The 22,062-nt window shown below is 42.2% G+C and overlaps 2 protein-coding genes across 2 annotated transcripts; one reads left to right on the forward strand and one right to left on the reverse strand.

Moving 5' to 3' along the window:
• Positions 1 to 6,778: 6,778 nt before the first annotated feature.
• org (oogenesis-related gene) lies at positions 6,779 to 12,901 on the reverse strand. The gene is made up of 6 exons (XM_069680629.1): positions 12,845 to 12,901; positions 12,641 to 12,712; positions 12,318 to 12,537; positions 11,340 to 11,503; positions 10,931 to 11,038; positions 6,779 to 6,847 (listed from the first exon to the last, which is right to left on the reverse strand). The coding sequence occupies exons 1-6, from the start codon at positions 12,899 to 12,901 to the stop codon at positions 6,779 to 6,781; spliced, it is 690 nt and encodes a 229-aa protein (XP_069536730.1).
• Positions 12,902 to 18,479: 5,578 nt separating this feature from the next.
• Positions 18,480 to 21,699, forward strand: LOC138607673 (inactive tyrosine-protein kinase PEAK1-like). Its single transcript, XM_069680314.1, has 4 exons — positions 18,480 to 18,643; positions 18,940 to 19,088; positions 19,403 to 19,953; positions 20,247 to 21,699. Exons 1-4 carry the CDS (start codon positions 18,591 to 18,593, stop codon positions 21,285 to 21,287), a joined length of 1,794 nt encoding a protein of 597 aa, XP_069536415.1. The 5' UTR covers positions 18,480 to 18,590; the 3' UTR covers positions 21,288 to 21,699.
• Positions 21,700 to 22,062: the final 363 nt, after the last annotated feature.

Below are 22,062 nucleotides of genomic sequence, written 5' to 3' on the forward strand. Positions count from 1 at the left end.
GACACAAAGCTGTCCATCAGAAATGATTTTCAAGGACAGACAGCCTTGCTTAAATAACCACTGCTGCTAAGTGTTGCTGCTGTTAGCGTAGTTAGTCTTGCAGCTAGCAGCAAAATACTTAAGTTCATGGTTTGTGTGGGAGCTCTGAGCTGAGTTTATAACCTCCAGGAGGTCATGGTTATCAGGTCTGGAGTAAAGCAGTACACAGGAGAGAAGTAAACAATAACCTCAAAATGGAAAAAGGTTTCTCATGTGGGCTACTTGAGTAACATTAGTTTTGCTCAACCTGCTGCATACATACAAACATTGTTCTGTTTTCTTCACTCCATTTATATAACAGCTGTGCTAATAACACAAGAAATAATATCGTATGAGACATTTTTTAGGTGAAGGTAAAGTCACTGACAGTAACAGCTAGCTAAACGTTAGCCCTGGGTGCTGCATCATCCTATCTTCCCAGTGAAGACATGGGGTTCACTCTTCACTACTCTGAACAAAGCCAGGTGAGCCCTGAATGTAGCATCACTGGCGGCTAACATTAGCAAGCCAGCTAAGTACACACAAGATATAAGCAAGCTAACATAGGAGTTAGCTGAAGTTGCATTTATTCTGTTTTAGCATGGGCTAACCGTCTTCCCTGCGCCCTGCGTCAAGCTAACACTCCATAGACTCCTCTGCTCAGAGACCGATGTCAACAATCCATCAAACTCTCAATTAGAAGCTGACAAGACAAACCTGGAAGTGATAGGAATTTCAGAATTTTTTGTGGGCTACTTTATTTACCGTAGTTTCTCTAAACCCACTGAATACATGCAAATATCGAACTGTTTTCTCAGCTTCATTTATGCAGCAGCTGTACTGTACTAACACACAAGAAATGACAATATCGCAGTTAACAGCTAGTTTAAAGTTAGCGCTGGGCGTTGCATCATCCCATCTTCCCAGTGAAGACATTCACTGGTTCACACTATGAACAAAACCAGGTGAGTTCTGAATGTAGCATCACTAATGGCTAACGCTAGCAAGCCAGCTAAGGCACAGCTCTTGTGTCTCAATTTAGGCCCTGCATCCTTCAAAGGACATATTTGAAGGCCAATTGCATCACAGCAGAAGTCTGTCCCATTTCGGAGGCTCCTTCAAATGCGTCCTCCTTTTCCTTGGCCACAAAGGATCCATCAGGTGCATCCTTTGCGGCCCAACGTATCCTGAGATCCATTGCGCACCAATTCAAACAAGATGGCGAACTCTTAAAACAGCCGAGGAATACACTTTTAATTATAAAAGGTTTTGGTTTAAACTCAATCGAATAGCTAGCAATACAAATGTTAAAAACACGAAAGGGGCCTTGAAACTATTTATCTTTAAAATAAAAGGTTAAGTTACATGACGTTAGTTATGATCAGATATGATGGCTAGTTAGCCCACTAGCTACCTGTTGCTAGGCAACAAGACTGTGTTTGGTGATGCAAGGTTAAGGACGGGAACAGCTGGTGACGCAAACAGGAAATCCTCCGTAGAGCAGGATTCAGTTCTGCCTTAGCGGTCTATACAGGCTACAAATAACTTATCCTCCATAGTCTACATCCTTCTAAGGATGCAGCCCCCAAATTGAGACACCGCTAAGACATAAGCAAGCTAACATATGAGTTACCCTATGTTTTAGCAGAGGCTAACCGTCTTCCCACACGCCCTTCGTCAAGCCAACACTCCAAGGCTCCTCTGCTCTGAGACTGATGTCAACCATCTATCAAACTCTCAGTGACAAAGCTGACGAGATGAACCTGAATCGACTGAAATTACAGAATTATACCACATGTACCTAAAAAAAGTCATTACTGCCCAGCATTGATTTAGTAATTACCGTGCATTTTAAGGCTCTGCACACTAACACAGATGTTTTCAGTTAATCTGGTTGATCAGACCTCCAGTCAGAGGTACATGTGAAGGGCTGTTTCACCAAATTATAATGATAATGGTGTGTTCCTGCATCCCAATATACCTTTATTACAGAATATTATTATATTGACAGAAAGGACTCAGGATGAAATAAGGTAACCTAAAGGAGTGCAGCTGCTTTTTATGTTATTAATTGCTACAATGAACCAAAATGTCTGCTTTGATAAAGATGTATAGGTACAACAAAAATCAATCCATGAGGGATAAAACTATGAAGCAGTCTTTATATTCCCAGAAGGCCCTGAGACAAGACATAATAAGGCCACATCAAGTGGAAACACTTTGCAGAGGCTTTAACACACAGCCTATTGACGTCCTTTTGACACTACCAAACGGGTAAAAGCAAGTCGCAGAAACAAAACAATGATATGCACTAGTATAACTGTCATAGGGTTCACCACGCGGTCCCTGGAAGCAGCTGCCTTCCCATCGTCACTCGAGGAACATGAACTCCCTGCGTCTGTTTCTAGAAACCAGAAAAAGACACTGACACGGTTGACTGAGGGGGATACACACGAGAGACACTGCATGTAGGTATGTTAATATGTCACACAACTAGCCAAAGAGGATCTATTGCTTCACTGCCACCAATACAAAATGAGACCGTTTTGCTCTTTTAAAACCAACCATTTTCTGAGCAGCAGGTTCTCTTAACAGAGAGAAATGTAGGTGCTCGGAGCATGCAGGCAGGCACGACTTCTGCTGCAGCTGAAGATAACTCAGGGAGGAAGCACCAGGTGTCTTTATTCAGGAGCTGCTCCTCCTGTCAGCACAGCTCGGAGGTGCTGACACTGGTTTTTTCAAGGTGTTAAAACTGAAAACTTTCAAGTTGAAGTTTAAGACAACTTCCCACTCTTACTTGTGACACGTGCTTTAAAAAAAAAACAGGTAAAAAAGTAATAAAGTTTGAATGCATATTACATATTAATACATGACACTGTTAATATTTGTCTAAATACTTTCGATAAAGTTATGTCACTACTTACTTTTTTGCAACATATAGAGTAACTGTATCTGTAAAACTATGTTTTATTTAGTTAATAAAATATTTGAAAAATATGAAATACGAAAATATTCATAAACATGGAGAGGGACTTATACATTTTGCATGTCTAGTAGAAACTGCAAAATAATAAACTTTGAAAAACTTTTCTTTCTGCAGTCTGAGTGTTAAATAAATGTTCAAATATTAAGTATTTCACATAAGAAGTATTTCAGCAGAGCTTCTCATCAAAGCTGCTTACAGAGCTGCTCAGGATTCATCATTAAGTCATGCTACTTCAAGAGTTAAACCTGTATGCTGGGCCAAAAAGCTTTGAGTTATTCTCCAGTGCAAATTACCATTACATTACATTTTCAGTGCATTTTTTCAAATTTACAGGCTTAAATCTGATATCGCAAATATTAATGTTGAGGTGAAATGAAAAATGTCATTTTAATCCTTTTAGATCACATCCCCGGTAATATTGTGCATCTATTTGACAATATAGGCCAAAGAAAATACAGAAAATCAATTTCTTATTATTATTATATCAAAATCCGATCATTTTTTCTTCCTGAAAAAATTAAATATCCCGTGTGCTTACGTAGGCTAGTACCAACCAATTTCAACCAATCAATCTGCAACATTTAGCCGCAGAGCACCAAGAACGTTCGGTCAGTTAGCTAGCTACTGCGCTGTGGAGAACGTCTGTCTACGCCCACTTCTCAACGATAAAATCAAATCCCTCTAATGATATGTCCCGCCTGCACGTCCTGTTTCACTCGGAAATACGTCACGATACGGAAGCTAGATACTCTCGAAATGCCGTTTCAGCTCGACTTTAATATCTGACTGTATGGTGGATTTATCTGGTAATATTCATTATACTCTACCATGAAGAAATATTGATCAGTTTGTTGCGAAGCTCTTATTTAATATTTCTGTCCAAAACAGCCACATATCACATCATGTGTGCTTTTACAAACATTTAAATCAGCAGCATAAGCACAGCAAAGTTAGCCTGATAACAGACTAACCTGCTATTATTATACTTCAGTGAATACTCATGAGTGTTAAGGTTTTTGAGCCTTATACTGTGTTTGATGTTTGTCTGGATATGATGTTTAAAAGGAGATTATAAACCTGGTTATTTAAATCCTTCTACAGTTTCTTAGCTCAGCCACAAAGACTGATCAGAACCCTGATGAAAGTGTTACATACACGGTATCCTACTTTCTGTCAGAGTACTCCAAACGTAACAAGGTTTCTTAAAACCAGGTTAAGGGCTTATCCAGATTTCTGAAACCAGGGCACGATGTTTACATGCACAAAACACAACCAGGATACATCAAAGCCCTAACAAAACAGGATGCTCGTATTCATATAAACACGCTCATAAATAAGGTTTCAGAAGTATGGACCCAGACAAAGGCACAATGACACTTCATTAAATGTTACCCAGATCCACAGTGGCTCATTCAAAGAACAGCAGGCTTCCATTAAGTCCTACATAACACCACCTGGGGGCAACAATGGCCCAGTAGTAACAGATTGTCACCATTATATCATTACAAAATGTCTACTTAAAAACAGGGTTTTGAATCTGTAACAGTAGCTTTGTAAGATTGTACATCAAAGTTTGTATCTGTAACATCTAGCTGCACAGCAAACAGAGCGATAGTTCAATCAGGAAACTCTGGAAGTCATTAAGAGTTGAGGAAGAGCAGCAAAGGAGGGAAACCAGAAAATATTTCTCCATAGATATGATTCAGTTTCTCGAAAAAAAACTCAGTGAATAAAGTTGTTTTTTCATACAAAGTAAAAGTTGTGTTTTTGTTCAGAAGTGAGCGAGGCTTTGCTTCCCTCCATCAATGTCTATCATGTTTCTACCCTAATGTTTGTCTCATTTGTGACGGGTAACAGCAAATCTCCTAAATTCAGTGCCCCATATAGCTTATCATTTATCATATATCGCTTTCCCGAGCTCCTGTGCCTGTCACTGCATCCTTGTGAGCGTGACTTCCATGGGAATGCAGAAAGGAGCTTGTAAGCCTGAAATCCTTTGTGAATGCACCCACTTGCAAATCAGAGTTTAAAGGCAGAAAACAAAATGTACAAGTCTGCAAAACTGAGCTAAGATGCACACTACAATGCACACGCTTGCAAAAATACCTTTCAAAAGTCGTGCAAAGAAACTATGGGAACAAGTCGTGCAGCTTTTTGTTAAGATCCAGGCTGCATGTTTAAAATTCTCTCAAATCCTGAAAGGCTGGTCGCGAAGAGAAAGTGACAGATTCCTGCAGCTGGTGTGAACAATTTAATAAAGGAGAGTCAAAGGTCAGGCATAAGATGAGGAGTACATCTGCACTGCAATTCATTTACAAGCTGACACTTACATCTCTTTTGTCTGCATGCGTTTGCTCCTCCTAAGAGTCTTGCTGGTCCCTGGGTTGTGTCTTAAAATAGCTTTAAAAACGTGTGAATTAATTTGCTTACTGACATCAGCAGGGGCTGACTTCACACGCTTTGACGGCCCTGCACATTTTTGCAGTGAGTCAGAGGTGTGAGCGACCTTTGGACGGACAAGGACGTTAACAATCACAGGTAGCAGCAAAGCCCTTAAATCCTGCTGGATTGATCAAGGAGCTCGCTGAGACGTGAAATACACTCATCCTGATGAGAAGATGAGTTGACACTGCCCGGCAGCTCAGGGCGGACTTCGGGGATTTAAGCTACCCTGTGATAGTTCAGGGCACCAGATTATTATGTTAAACTATATGAGGGGATAAAACAGACATTAAAAAAAGTGAACAAGGCTGCTGTTTCAAATTATCTCCAGAGCAAATTTACTATTCTGTCTCGCTCGGAAAGCTTGACTTGATTTTCAGAGACAGTCCCCTGAGGTGGGACTTGCTCATCCACCAACTGTCGGTCCAACAGTCGCTCCACGGCGCTTCGGTCAACATCGATTACACAAAATCTGATTTCTATTCAGCTTTCCTTTATTCTGAAACTTTTTTGGGAGCCCTCTCTGTCCTCGGCATCAACGTGTATCACTAACCGAGGGCTCCACCTGTCCGCTTCATTTTTCATGCCTCCTTTCCTGCTCTACTTCCCTCAAGATGATGGATGCACTTGAAATCTCCGGGGACAGCTGGTCATTAGGCTGGAGGTAAAGCGAGACACGCTGCATGACTGTGTTTGGAGGGGGGTAAGTAGGGGCAGTAAAGAAGGTTAGAGCGGAAAAGTAAGAGGCAGGGGAGCCAGTTAGAGGGCTTTTGCTGGCAGACATTACAGAGTCACATTGTAATGTAGAAGATAATAGCCTGCAGGTCGGACTGAGGGCCTGGGGAGCAGCCGGCACCTGCTGCCATTCATTCAAGGTGACAATAAGCCGATGTCACCCAGTCCTAGTTGTTGCCCTGCAGAGTTTTGAGCCTTAGCGCGTGTCAGGGAGGTTTTATAACAATCTGTGCTGCATTAGAAGAAGAACTTCTTACATAAATCAGGAGTAATGTAATAAAAAAAAGCTGTGACATAATATTAAAGGGCCCTGCATGTAAACTAATCACCTCAACAATTCACTCTGCATGCAGCAATCTATTACTATTACATCCGCTACATTCACCGCATGAGGCAGGCTGCCTTTGTGCTACAGCTCACCTGGGACTGTGCACATGAAATTTATAGCCCCTTCAAGATGCTGTGTTTCACCTTGCAGTTGAAAGGCAAAGACAGAGCTCCTGTTTTAAAAGCGCTCTCCAGCTGGCTACAAACACCACAGATAGAGGTCGATGCTCTCCATCGCTGCCTCCGCTGAGCAGCCTCCCCTTCAAACGTTCAGACAGCCATGAGAACCCCCAGAGACCACCAGTTCCTCTTCTGTATCCAGCTCTCACTGCGGCTGCCCTTCCCACAAACACAGACACACACATAAACATCAAGAATTAAATTCATACCAATGTGCGCTGAGCTGCTTCAGGAAGGTGGCGGTTGCCTTTGCACCACGGCATCAGGAGGTGAAAAACATCTGAGAGGGAAAGAAGAAGAGGAAGTCGAAAAGTTCACTGTCAAAACATCTTCAAGTGTTTTTCAGGAATTAATTAAAAGCAGCTGGAGTCTTTGTGTCAACAGCTGCATTGCTTCCCATCTGTGCGGGAATTTTGTCTCTTTTAAACTGCGGTGTCTGAAGTGTTGTCATGCAAACACACAGGGTGACAAATTAACAAGGACACTATGCAGAACAACAGCCCCGCAGATAACAGTTTAATGAAGGTCATGATGTTAAATGATTGCTGAGATTGTCAGAGGTGTTCACTTTCTCCTGATGGCACATTAATTAACAATTAATTTATTATTAATATGTTGCAAAGGTAACGGCAGCAACTCAGTCAAAAGTATAAGGCTTTTTAGCAACTCTTTAGTACTTGTTGCAGTTAGAAGATGCTACACACACAAAGGCCTGAAATACAGGCATGCACTAACAGGATGCAATGGACGTGTACTAATGGAGAGATGTCAGAGTGAGGGGACTGCACATGGACATGCGCCCCGAGCAGTTGGGGAATTCGGTGCCTTGCTCAAGGAAACCTCGACAGGAAAGGAACTTGCACCTCTCCAGCTACCAGCCCCAATTCCAGGCTTGGTCCGCACCGGGACTTGAACCGGTTCCCAAGCCAAGTCTCTACAGACTGAGCTACGGTCTACCATAATCAGTCCCATATCAGAGCTGAGATATGCTGTTAAATTGTATTGAACACAGTCAGGTGGAGTTGTTGGGATTTACAGCGTGTGAACAAATTTAGAAGTTTTGGGATCTTTATCAGAGCAATGCCAAACAAAGGTCACAAGCAGACTCACACTTAATGGCACATTTCCTGAATGTATAGGGCTTCAAAAATGTATTAATGAGTACTTTAAACTGAGTGATATCTTAGTTTTACTTTTTGAAATATGACTTCCCTTTCTGTTTCATATTTTGTATCATGTTTTTTTTTTCTAATGTGCATTATTTCTCTCCAGTCTCGTGTATTATTCAACATGAAGTCAGGTGCCCTTGAAAATGATGTTGTAAATTCAGTGGGACTACCTGAGGAGGTTATTCAATTGTAAGAATTGTATTTTCTTCCAAAAACATTTCATCATCTGCTCACAGTGTGTATCCAGTTTACAGCTCATACTGTGGGTCTACTTTTTCAACATGCCTTTAACTTGGACACGACCAGAGAATTGTAACAGCGTTGTTTGCACTGGCAGCGCCCATGACCTCACTTTCAGAGCGCTTCTCACCGGCGCTTACTGTTCAGAAAGTTCTGGTAGAACGTCTGCTTCCTTTGGTTGTGATTGGTCAGTCTGTTTTAAATTGCTCTGGATGCTTAATATTTGCTTTTATTATTCGAGGAAATTTGACAAAGAAACATTATAATAATAGAAAGGATTCGTGTCCTAGTGTTAGCCGCAGCTCTAGACCTGGAAATTGTAGCCTTGAAAAAACACGAAGGGATTTGCTTCTCCTCCGCCATTGTTGTTGACAAAGTTCATATCTGAAGTCCCGCCCCTTCTTGATTTTGATTGGTCGGGAAGGGAGAGTGCGGCGGTGTTGTAAAAGTTGAACTATTTTCAACTGAGAGTGCAGCCATAAAAAACGGCAAGGACGTTTTTGAGCTTAAGTGAGGTACACACTACAAGATAATCGGGCTGATTTTGAATATTAAACATGATGACAGCCGAGCACGCAGTCTGTCGATTGTCACGTGGAACGAAATAATAGCCAATGGGGAAGCAAGCTGACTGAAGGAGGCAGCACAAATACTCTTTGGCACAACAACTGCAGCAAAAAAAGCAAAACAAAACAACCTCAACCATGGCAGCCAAAGCAAATGTGAAGCATAAAGTATGTACAGCCCATGTTCACGCGGCCTCCACCACTTCATCCACAGTTCGTTCTTTTGTCTTCCTGAATTGTCAGTAAAAAGTCCAAAATCTATCAACACCAATTCCTTCTTCCGTTTACTCTTAGTGTGGGCCAGGCATTAGGCCACTGCCAGTGCAATAAAAAGCGATAGTGGACACAGGCCCTATAACTGTTTATAAGGAAGTTTTTCCGTTTTATAAAACAACAGTCAGTTTTCACAACCTGAGTACTTGTCATGAAACTGACCTTTAAGAGGAACATAAGTGGAGCTGCCCTTCAAACTTCCCAGACAAAAGCTCTGCTACTTCAATAAAAACTTCCTCCAGGCTCTCTAGAGGTCACTAAAGTGCAAAAAGGAAAAAACATTTGCACAGAAATAAGTATACAAGAGACAAAAGACCAGCATTAGCTCATCTTTAACCATGACATGTTCTTGTACACTATCACTGCAAAGACAGAAGAAGCCAGTGGTCGCTCCTCCTCCACACAGAATGGGAGAGCTGGTGCTGATAGCTGGACAAGGACAAGCAGCAGTTCAGTCATTTTCAAGAGGTTTGTGCGGCTCTTCACAGCAGCCGGACGCCTACTCCCATGAACACAGCTCACACTCAGCAGTTAAGAGAGACATCATGCAGGTGGACAGAGGAGGGACGACTGTGTGGGCAGCACATAGTTACACTCAACATCCTCTCCAGATGGCAGTCATGAGAGAGCCACATGTCGGCAGCTTCCCCCTCAGCTGCAGCAGAGAGTGATCAGTCATTTACTGCCCAGACAAACCCACATCAAACTGCTAGTTCTTCCACAGTCAGGGTGATAGTTTAAATTCATCATGTGAATGGAGAGTTTCATCCACTTAGTCATTCACATGTGACAAAAGGGCCTCCTAAAAGTTGAGTGGTAACTCAAAAAACAAACGTCTTACGCGGTTTCATGACATTTGTTGGAAGAAAGAAAAATATTTACTGCTGCAAGGGGGAAAAAAACTAAGCCTAAAAGTGGCATTAGAGAGGTATGTTATTGCAGGAAGCACTACTCCTCTGGTGAACATGGCAGTTAATATTTGATTACAAATCATAAAGGCTGATGAAGCTTGCTGCACACACGGATGAAAATGTAAGATTTAGGAAATGTGGGAAAAGATTACCCACACATGAAAGTTAGGCTGCTCTCTAAGGCCAAACATATATTTTCAAATGAAGCTCATATTTTGTTCTGACATCTGACAATATTTCGTAAAAGTGAAAGGTTTTAGATTTGTTTGGACAGTTTGTAGGCTCAATGATATACACATTAGAAGCAGCTCTCCTCTTAAAACTCCTAAATACGCATCATGTTGTACACCCGGTCAGTTCTCAGCACACATTACTTTCACTGGCCATCTGCTTGAATTATTCCTTTCTTGCTCCTGGCTGAATAAAGAGATTAGAAAATTAACTTGGTTTAGTTTGTATACATAGAAATGTGATCATTTTGTAACTTTATTTGCATTTAGAGTACATGCTCCCATGCTACCCTTATTTCACTTAGGCGAACAATATAGTGGTAGAAAGCAAACCTGCATCTTACCAAAAACTGAGACATCTAGCTTACTAAAAGAACATTTGCTTTACGACAAGACACTTTTAGAGTTAATTTACAGATACTCATAACTGCATATAATCATTGCAACTAAAAATGCATTATGACACTGAGCACCAAATACACCCCGGTTTAAAAATTAAGTCCATGTGATTTCTCACTTGCATTATCTGCAGTCAGACGTTTTAAATACCAATGTGTTTTACATCAAACACCTCGTTTCAGCGTTTAAAAGTGGTGTAGAAGAATAGAAATATCGTTACTGCCATCTAGTGAGAGGACACAGCAATTTCAAGGCAAAGGTTTTATTGAATTAATATAAACATACAAAAAACTCTGAAACATACAACATATTGTCAATATGACACATTAATCAGCCACAGTGACTTCAGATGGAGAGGACGGCTCAACAACCTATAAAGAAAAGTAATGTTCATATTAGATAGATTTCCACATAGTCACTCATGTTTTTAAATATAAATCCTCCATGATCTTACCGTGTTCACGTCTTCAATGACAACCACGCCTTTCGACTGGACCTCAATCTCACTTTCTGTGTTGTTGTGCGAGCGGTACTCTTCACTGTCAGTCTCTACTGTACTGGGCTGAAAAAAAACAGCATTTAGGTAACTGGTCCACCATTACACGCATGCCATTAATAGTTATGCCGAAATATTTTAAGTTTACTATGAACAGAAACTGAAAGTGGTGTGTACAGAATAAATTTAGGCAATTCAGTACATCCTTATGAGACAGGCTTTGATGTGCCTCAATTTCCCTTCAGATTAAGCCATGTCACAAGGAAAGATGACTCAACCATCCTGGTGTATTTGAATAAAAATTGACAGCACTAAACTAAAATTATTGTAGGGATTTGGGGTATTTGCTGCCCCCTCAAGAACTAACCTCATAGTCAGGATCCTCTTCAGGGGCATCTTCGTCCGCGATCTCCTGAGTGAGTGCCTCCACCCAGGTCGGATGCTCGTCGTCTTCCTCCTCATCCTCGTCCAACTCATCCTGCTTTCTCTTGCTGCCCTTTCCGCAAGGTTTAGTAGGAGAGACTCTGATTTCTGTTTGGAAATAAAGCCAATTTAAAAAAGTCTCGATGCTTTCTCTACAAAAGAATTATGATCTTCCACACTTATCAAAAAAGGTGTGTGAAATGACATGCATTAGAAACACAGCTGCCATTCTGTATTTGCGTTTACCCTCAAGTATCTTTTGGCCTTACTTGATAAGAAAACCTAGATAAGAGATTGGTTTGCAAAGACGCCAAGGGCCAACAACAAGGGTTATTTCTTTAATGAATTGAAAATGCCGCACAGGGAAAAATGGAATTTGCACCCCTGGGTTTAAATCTACATTTTAGGGTGATCAAGCTTCTCAGGGTGTAATTGATCTGAAAATATAGGATTATTCAGTCTTACTACAGGTGCCAAGAGTTAAGCTACATTTGCCAATTTGCATTGGGTTCTCCTACCTGTGAACATAAATTAACCTGACCTTGACTGTCCCAAGTATCATAAAGTAGGCATCAATTTTAAATAATATTTAATTGAAATCAGATGGTCTTCATGATCTCAAACTTTCATTTAGTTCATATGGCTTTATGCACTAAACAGTCCACAAGGTGATTTGAAAGACAGGTGTCAACAAAACGCTTAGCCATGAATTCAGATAACAAAATTGCCAATAAAGCTTAAAAAGTCAGGGGGCATTGCGACTACAAAATTAGTTTCAGAAAATTGCTTAATGAAACGAGATTTGCCTTTTTTCAGCTGGCCCCACATAAACAAACACCAAATGATGAACTTCTAGCCATATATTTAAAGTCTTAGTTTTGATTACTACCACCAATGTTCACTATCTACACAGCTACCACACCTGGGGAGAGGGAGCGCCCAATGCTGCTGGACACCGGGTAGCCCAGGGCGCCCTGCACCCAGCGGGGCAGGATGGACAGCAGCAGGCGAGTGACCCTGCGCAGGCGCTTCCGGCCGGCGAGGCTCTGGCGGGCAGGACTGGAGATGGCGGGGCTAGCGAGGGGTTTCTCCTGCGGCTGCCTGAAGCCCAGCACCCACCAAAACCCGCGGTATGCCCGTACCTGCAAGTGAGAGACATGTTAGGCTACATGCTAAGCTAACAGGTTAAAAGCAATGACTTTATACAGTCTATGGTTGAAAGTAAACATTAGCTGCTGTTCGTACCACGATGCCAAAAGGCCAGAAGAGACCGCGCGCCATGGAGCGAAGCACACCGTCTCTCCTTACGACTATTTCCTACAAGCGAGGAGACAAAACGGGTGAAAACTACCAGAACAAATTATTAAATGTCGCCATGAAAGTCCTACCAGTCAGAAGACATTCAACAAACAAGCTAGCTTTGATGTATCATTCCCTTTCCATTGTTACCTCGGTGTTTTCGGCCTGCTCCTGCTCCACGATATCTCTGCTGATTTCAGAAGTCATCCTGCTGCGGGTCAAAGCCTAGAGGACCTGCCGGGCTGCAATGAGGAGGAGAAGCTGAAGGACTACAGTACCTGGGATTTTGGAGAGAGAGATGTAGCCAGAGCTTTCCACCGTGTAGCCAATCAACGGGGACTAAAGCACCTGGCGCAATCAGAGCGGACCAATGAACAAATCCCGCCAATTAACGAGTTAGGAGATGGTGATGACGAAACACTTCGATTTAGGCTTGGACTTCAAAATAAAGGTCTCACTTTTATTTGATCAAAAAACGGATAGTAGCAGCATTTTCAGACAAATACAGAAATACATCAAAAAGCAAGGGCCATTTATTTATTATTCTACAGGGTTGTACATTTAAATGCTCTGCGCAGTATATGCTACACAGAAAGTGAAAACCTTACTCACCTGTAACAGGTAGCAAAAAGGTAACACGATAGTTGAACTGTTAAACTTAAATAAAAATGATGAAAATTTGTTGTAATGTGTTGGTCGGTTGCTAGAAAACATCTGTCTATTCATAGCAATTGAAAACATGAACTGGTAGTCCCTGTAGCATCACAAGCTAGCTTAACTTTCAAAAATACACGCTAAAGATATATCTTTTGTATATGTAGCTATTCCTTTGTTTTATTTATGTCTGCTTAAATGGAGAAATTTATAGTCTATGTTTCCCAAAAAGTTTTTTTTATTTATTTTTTTTAAGTTTGACGTGAGCGTGTGGGAAATATCTGATCATGTTAACTGACATTATTCAGCACATTCAGGTCATCAAATGATATTGGCCTAATTTGCCATGATTGAGTTCGAGATTTTTGTTTCTGATGTTAAAGAATTAAATCATTTTAAAGTAAAATTTATGTTTCAGGTCAGATATCTTGACCATATTGCCTTTTTTAACCCTCATTTTTTAATGACTTGGATATGAACAAGTAAAAGCTTTGTTAGATGGTTCAGTTAGCTTTTAGTTTAGTGCTGCGTTTAACTCTGCTGAGGGAACACTTACATAAGAGCAAGGCTAAAATAAAACTTTCCATTACCTCATTGTTTTGTGATGTTGTTGTATAACTGAGTGTCAGAAAGGCAAAGCTTTCTGCGAATAGGAAACCAGTAATAATTAGATTAAAAGGTAACAATAAGAAATGTGCTCTGTAAACAACCACCTTGTTGATGAGCAGAAAACAGTTACAATTACAACAGTTGCAAAGTAGCCTCTAATTCTGTGAGATCTGAAATTTTTCTTCCAGTCTTGGGCTTCAGGAAAATGCAATACAGTTACCCTGCTTGTAATGACATTATTTAGTCCAAATCTTTCATTGAATTATTCAAACAATAATAAGCAAATATTTTGCTGATAAAAAATAGTGAATGGTTTTAGCCCCTCTGTACACCGAAAAGCTACTTGAAACCATTTAACCACATAAAGTTTAAAGTATTTGTTCCTAAAAATAGTAACATGTTAAACATGGACACTGAGACGCAGGAAGAGGCTCCATTTCAGTTTGCTCCTTAGCGTATGAAGAGGTCTATGAGAGAGGCCTCTCATTATGCGTCTATACTTGACAAGCTCCCTTAATTGGTAAACATTTCCGCCTGTGGCTTTCGTCACATCCACGCTATTGTTGATGCACTTTGTGGACGACAAAATGCGTAAGTAGACAAGTATAAAAGCCTGCCATCTCTCCTCTATCCAATCTACAACCAGGCCTTTGTGCAAAGAGAGTGCAAGACATTGAGTGATGGATAAGACCACAGTCACACGGACGTTCAGCATTGGAGGTATTTGCAGTGGAGCCAAAGCTAAAGAAGATTTCTCCACCGCACGCAGGCACAGCAGCGCAGGGATCCGTGCACTCTTGTGGGCTACCAGCAGTGCAAAGTCCCTTGGGTGTTCTCTTGGATCAGACTCTCAGATCAGCCGGGAGAATATATTTCCAAATATCCTGACACCTGAAAGCATCCCACAGTTCACCATACCAAGCCTGTCTGTGCAGAACAGCTTAAGATCATTAGACAGAGAGGCAGAGGAGGGGGATGCAGAGACAGAGGAAGGCTTAGGGAACTCTAGGACTGAGAAAGGGTCGTCTTTTTCTGCCTCTACGTCCTCCACGCTCTCATCATCCACATCAGCCCCCGGCTGCAGTCTGGTTCTGTCAGACCGCAGGGCTGAGCGCAGTGTTTCTGACCCCTTAACCCTGAGGAGAGCTCATCTTCAGCGTGAGGGATCCTATCACTGTTTGGACCCTGTCAGCAGAGCCGCCCTCTCCCTCCCACACCTCACCAAAGTCACCACACCCTATGGCTTCATCACCTTGAGCCAGAGCCCGCAGATGGTGAGCGAGGAGGCGCTGCTCTGTCAAGCTGGGCTACGGCGTCTTAACAAGGACAAGGAGACTGCCTGCTGTCTCAGCAAAGCCGCAGGGACAGGGATAGTAGACAACAAAGGCAGCTGCTCTCACCCGTCAGGAGACAAGAAGAGACTTTCTAAAGACTCAATTGACTCACAGAATAAAGAAGGATTAAAAGGAGAGATGAGAGCCTCTTCTGCCTCCTCTATCAACCCTACAGTTTCATACTCTTCTACACAAAGACATCAAGACGGGAGGCTTAAGCGGCGCTTCTACAATGTTATAAGGAAACACTTCACATCCCGCCATTTGAAATGAAATTCTGGGACTGATTTACAACAATGTGAAGTGGAAGTGTAAAGAAAAGTTGTTTAAAATGTGCATTCACTCATGTAAAAAGTGCTCTTAAAAAATGTACCAAATAAACCAACATAAACAAAATGCTGCAACGTTGTGCGTATTATGTTTGAGTCTCTCATAGCCGTATTTTATTTCAAACTTCCTGTTTCTTGTGTCAAGGGTCACACAGGGTCACATTTAAAATTCTCATTGCGACAGAGTGAAACTTCACTTCAGCTGTGTTTTTAAGGTTAATAAATTCCTCCACCCTTTTTTCAGGGCCTTAAATGTCACATCCTCTCTAGCCGTCTGCTTCTATTCAGCCCCGTGTTGAATATGTCTGTTTGGTTTTCTCCCTGCAGGAGACACTGTGTGCTGATGCCCTCAGATACACCCAGCAGTTCTCCTTGCTCCTTAGCATATGAAGAGCTCAAGTGGAAAGGCCCTTTATGATGCTCCACTAATACATCCTTGTATCCTGTGTCCTCAATGCTCCCACGCGCTGATATTTAGTGGGATCATGTCATGATGACGCAGATTGCCCGGCTCTAATTGGAGGGCGGGGAGAACACAAGAAAGGGTCCCCATGAACATAAGAATAGATTAGGTTCATCTAAAATTATAATAACCCGCTGTGTTTGTTTACGTGCATGGTGTAAGTTGAAGCAGTAATGGAGACAAAGCTGATGTTTGAAAATTCTAGGTTTGTTATTATGAGAACACACCCAGAGAAATAGGGCATAACTTCAGTGACTGCAACCAAGAGTATAAATAGGGTCACAAATATATCTCAGCACTATTGAACAGCACCACAAACCACATCCTCATCACACAGGATCAACAGTTTCAGCTAAAGCCATATTTAACGTTGCTGAAGGTAGAGCCAGAGCTGATGTGACTGCATGTGTTTGAACTATATTTACCTATTGAACGGACAACCAATCGTGTATTTCCATTGATAAATTCATTGATTGTATAAAAGAAACAATAACCTCATCCACCAGTGGTAACCAAACTCTTTCTTCCATGCCAACTTTTGCCCTCCAAATAATTACATGAATGACTCGTTTATTGATGCAGAATTCAAAAGCAAGAATAGATTTCGTTATAATTTGGATTTGACTGAAATGTTCTTTGACACCAGTTCGTCTATCTACCCCTGTTTAATATCCATCCATAACATCCATTATCTATACTGCTTATCCTGTTCAGGGCCGCAGAGGGCTGGAACCAATCCCAGCTGGCATTGTGTGAGGTGGGGTTACATATATAGAGGGCCAACATATAGAGATAGACAAATGGTAAATGGACTGTACTTCAGAGCACTGCATGTAACATTCACCCAATCACACGCGGGAACCAATGCATGCACTGGGAGAACATGCAAACTCTCTACAAAAAGGCCCCTTACGTCCAAACCCGGAATAGTACCAGGAACCTTCTAGCTCGATTGACATTTTCACCTGCACCATTTCCATGGAGGTTTGCTGCAGCATACATTTAGACTTTTTGTAGATGATGCACTGACACACTGATGTCAATGTTTCTCTTCGGCTCTTTCTTAGGCTGTTTTACATTCGGTAATACTCTGGGGTTGTCTTCATTTTCAGTCACAACATGTTTACACATTATCATCATCATGTTTTTTTAATGAGATGATGAATGTTGTGTTACAAATATAGCAGCGCTTTCATAGCAGAACTGATACTGAAAAACAAACTGAGACACAGACGCCCTTTGGATGTGTGAGTCACTCTGAGGTGGGAGTACTTCAACATCACACAGCCCGCCTCAAGAATACACTCCAGCTAGCACGACGGCAGAAATAATGACTGCACTATCATATTAGATTATTATATCATACACACATCTGCGTGGGAGCTTTTGATGTGTCGCTGACATCACACAGGTTTTATTGCAAGCATCAGGATATCCAAAATTGGTCACTGTTGTAGAGTTGTTTACGAGGCTCTGACACACTGTTGGTTTGCAAGTGGCTTTGTGGTTTGAGGCCTTATTCTTTGTTCATTATTAAGCATGTTAGCTTGCTAGTGTAAGCGTAAATACATTTTAAAAATGGCTGCCCTCAAGTTGAGAGCTGCATTGCATCTTTAACCTTGTTTGTGATTTTTTTTTAGGTTTGGCATCAAAACAATTCTCATAGTGGACTTGTTTTTGAAAAATGCAAAAACTCTTCAACTTGATTAAAGATATGGATTGTTATTCTAAAATAGAAATCTTTGTCTGAATTATCACACTCTATACTCAAGTTTAATCTAGCCTTATTACAAATGAACTGACCTCTGACCTCCCAGCCAGAGGGCCGACTGGGCCTTAGGTTTTTCAGTGTGTAATCCCAGTGTTCTTTTGATTTATATAATTTATTGGACATACAAAAAAATGTAGATTTACTGAATTTAGTTGTCTAACTGTAGATATTTTTTTCAAAATGTCACAGTTGTGCAAAATATGGACATGGTAAACCATCTGTATGTAGCTCCTCATATATTTTACCTCTCCGTTTAAGTCAGTAAAACCAAATCTCCTACATGCAGAAGCCAAACCCTGAGGGGGGCATTGCATGTGTAAAGGCTCAAACTGCATCATCCAAAAGTTCATGCCGCGGCTTCGACAGCGACTGAGAGAAAGAAAGAAACAAGAGTGAAAACTGCTCTTCCCTTTTCTGTCAACTTGAGGTTAACTCAGCGAACAGTTTGCTCTCAGAAAACACACGTCTTTTCCGGTTACCCACCTCAAGCTCAGACTCAGAGGAACGATTAGTGCAAAAGATAACAAATGCACCTTAAATCTTGCAAGTACACAGAGGAGAGAGAAAGAGGCAGAGCAAAATGTGACAGAGGGAGTAACTGATGTAGACGGGAAGTGCTTTAGAGAGGCTCTGACTTAGCCACCTGTTAGCCTCATGTACACTTCATTCAGTGTCAGCAGAGAGCTGTGAGAGAGGCGGAGGAGCAGGCGAGGTGTTGCTACTTTGTAGATTCCTGATGGCGACTGGACCCGGGGAACAACCACCAGCGCTGCCTATCAAACAGCACAGGTAGGACCATTGAATAAAGAATATTCAGTTTCTTATAGACCTGATTAGAAGTTTGTATTTTTTGTACAGTCTTGGTTTTAAAGAGGTCTTAAAATCACATTACTGAAATACCCTAATTAAAAGGGATATAAGTAGCACATTTAGGGGGTAAAATGCACCACAGAACATATATAAGAAATGCTTTTTACAGGCAGACAATTTCATTTGGAGAATGCTTTCTATATGTTTATTCACAGTGCATATACACATGGTAGAAGTGTAAATGTTTCAGTAACCCTGTACATCCTCTTACACAGGAGTCGCTCCTCCAGATGCTCCAGTGTGGAGTCTGACTGTGCTCCGCTCAGCCCCGTCGTTCTCCAGCATCCAAACCACTTTGACAACGACGTCTTTCCTGAACCCACTGACTGTCATGCAGCTCAGTGCCCCATACACCAGCGCTACGGTAGGTTTCAAGAGTGATGACGATAGTCCGAGTGAAGGAAAGTTTTTGCGTGCATTTTACTAGAATCAAATCTACAGCTTGTGTTGTGTTGTGATGGGAAAATACAGTCAACCCTCTCAGTTCTTGTTTCCCATGAGAACTGAAAGAGAGGAAGTAAACATCTTTTACTTTCATAAACATGCGTTGTGTTTTGAAGACATGCATTATATTAAATCAGATGTACTTCTTTCCCCGTTGTAACTCTTGTCCAGACTGTTGCATTGCTCCTTCTTGTGTTGAAGTCTGACCTAAATCCCTCCCTCTGTGTTGCTCAGATCCCTCCCAACACCAGGTGAGATTTTTCTCTGATGGCACCCCGCCGCCTGTGCCGAAGAAGAGGCTAGCTCGCACCCTCTCCCTCCCTGCACCCCATCTCTCTCCTCTGCCTCCCCTGTCTCCGCTTCAAAGACGACCCCAGAACTTTGACAACCCCCTGTACATGCTGGCGCCCATACAGGACACCTATTTCCATGAGGAGACAGAAGAGTTTGAAGCAGCCAGAGGGAGTCCTGTCCCCTCTCTGTCCCTCTCCCAGCTGTCCTTTGACACCCCGGACGAACATCTGCCCCTCCTTTTCGGCAGCTTCGACGACCAGAGGGTTGTTTTTCAGGGGATTCAGCATCGTCATCTACTCTTTCTGAGAAGTATGGCGCAGAGCATCGAGGCTGGGATCCTGCTGCAGAGAGAGGCCGCAGAGGGAGACGTCAGCTCTTACCAGCCTCAGGACTTCCTGCTGTGTAAGAGTGGCAAGCCGAAGCAGATCAGAGAAACGGTTTACTACAGCCTGCACAGCACCAAGTTCCCAGGAAGGGTGCTCGCTTTAAGGGTAATGTTACAACTTCTGTATTCACTAAAACTTGTTTTACAGCATATATAGATTGCACACTCATTTGCACATTGCATAAAAAATTGTGCAATGTACATTTTGCACATAGCAACCAGTAATACAAACATGATCTTTATCAGCTATGGCACTTGTGACATTGCCTTGCGGTGCCAGAAACACTTCCTCTAAACTGTCATCAGGTGTCACAGCCACAGCAGGAAGGCCATCTGTTTTTCATTTTTAGCACTAAAAACTGCAATGCAATGGTGTCTTTATTACATCTTTCTGTGCAGGAACACAAACACACTGATGGAGCATCCTCAGCTCACACCAAACATCAGCCACCACATGTCAACGTGCAAGATGTTGTTGCTCATTTCCAATCAAGGAACGATTCCAACGTATTCCAAACTCAAGATCCCTCTCATCCTGTGAAGTCAGCCTGCACTGCTGCTAAACCACCAGGCGGAGACAGCACTGAGTCTGCCGCGGATCTTATGAACATTAATCTGCCCTCAGTTCACTCTTTCCTCCTGAAAGGACACTCTGTGAGCATTGAGAGAGACCTGCCACTCGCCACTCTGGAGGACTTTGTTCAGGATGGCAGGATGATACAGGGCGAGGATTGCTTGGATTATGACAGACAGGTGTGTGTTCTGTTGCTGCAGGTTTTAACAGGCTCACAACATCTGTACAACACCAGTGCCACTGCAGCTGAGCTCGGACCTCAGGAGATCTTTTTAGTGTGGCCCAGCAGAGAGAAGGACGAGGGAGGGAATAAAGATGCCTCTGAAATGATGAAAGAAGAAAGAAGACATATCGAGATGCTCTGGAGGTCACACGGTTCCCCTCGTGTTGTTTTAACCCCGCTATCACCTGCTCTCTCAGCACCTGCACCCCTTACCTACATCAAATCCCAGATCAGAGCTCTAATTCATTACTGCCTCGACTCACACGAAAGTCAGACATCTCTGGGATCACATCCAGCTCGGTCAAAATCCTCATACCGAGCAGGACTTCTTCACCTGGCCTCTCTGCTCCAGAGTGAGGTCAGACAGCCAAAGATGTCAGACATGCTGACCATGCTGCAGGTGCTCCTCTGGGGGCCACATGTCCCTCTCCATCACAGAGGCCATGTGACCACCGCTGTGCACAACTGGCTGACGATCAAGCGCGCCCTGCTGGTGATGAAGTTTGCAGAGAGAGGGCTGATCCAGGATCAGTCTGCTCTGGACTGGGAGGACTGCTTGTGCTTGCAGTACCTGTCGTTTACAGATCCAGAGATGATTGTGAGCGTGGCCAGGCAGCTGTGGCTCGCTCTGGGTTTGGACTGACATTCATAGTCAGTGTGTGAAGGCGTGGAGTCCATCTTGAAATTAATTCTAAACACTGACGACTATAAGTTGCAGCACAACTACCAGTCTGCATAATGTCCATGGTCATATACACTAACAGTGTGTAAGCCTGTTCCTCTCTTTTCTCCTGTCAGCAATTCAGTTTTCATTCCCCGCCTTTTTGTTAAATTATTCTTGAACATTTAATTTAAGGCCCTGAAAACTTAATGTCTCCATCAGCTTCTGACTATTAATGGTGAAAAGTGACATGAAGGGACTATTTTCTGCCAAACTTGCAGCTTGATGATCGTCAGGCTGGGAGTCGAACCTGCGATCAGTGCAACAAGGACTGTAGCCTCTGTACATGGGGTGCCTGCTCCTAAGCCAAAGCAGCACCCCCAGTTTTTCACTATTAAACTCCTAATAAATAATTGTTGATAACTATTGATTGTTGCTTAATTTTTTGTCAAGAGGTTTAAACAATCTTATTGATAACTATAGAGAAACAGTTTAATCCTGCTATTTAAATAATAGTGTTATGGTTGCCTTGCGTGTCTCTAATGATTGTTCTCAATCACTATGCATTTAAAAAACTGTGTTTTTCTAACTAAAGGGACCGATGGACAGAGGTGTGATTTAAAAAAAAAAAGTTTGAACTTCCCCCTTTACACCTCTACTTTTGTTACAAGCAAGTGCAACACCATGAATACCTTTGAGAAAAGTGTGCACCCTTATGCTCATTTCATTGCAATAAGACTGCAATCACACGCTAAAG

The sequence above is a fragment of the Semicossyphus pulcher genome, unplaced genomic scaffold, assembly GCF_022749685.1.
Source record: "Semicossyphus pulcher isolate SPU_LCO1_2020_fin unplaced genomic scaffold, fSemPul1.0.p SCAF_4, whole genome shotgun sequence".
Taxonomy (NCBI): Eukaryota; Metazoa; Chordata; class Actinopteri; order Labriformes; family Labridae; genus Semicossyphus; species Semicossyphus pulcher.

Bases quoted from the DNA above. Each gene is read 5' to 3' on its own strand.
- LOC138607673 (XM_069680314.1), top strand. From the start codon at position 18,591: ATGGCGACTGGACCCGGGGAACAACCACCAGCGCTGCCTATCAAACAG. The intron at 18,644-18,939 runs GTAGGACCATTG...CCTCTTACACAG, and splicing joins CTGCCTATCAAACAGCACAG to GAGTCGCTCCTCCAGATGCT. The intron at 19,089-19,402 runs GTAGGTTTCAAG...TGTGTTGCTCAG, and splicing joins CCCCATACACCAGCGCTACG to ATCCCTCCCAACACCAGGTG.
- org (XM_069680629.1), bottom strand. From the start codon at position 12,901: ATGACTTCTGAAATCAGCAGAGATATCGTGGAGCAGGAGCAGGCCGAA. The intron at 11,504-12,317 runs GTGTGGTAGCTG...ATTTCCAAACAG, and splicing joins TGGGCGCTCCCTCTCCCCAG to AAATCAGAGTCTCTCCTACT. The intron at 6,848-10,930 runs GTAAGATCATGG...GTTTGTGGGAAG, and splicing joins TCATTGAAGACGTGAACACG to GGCAGCCGCAGTGAGAGCTG.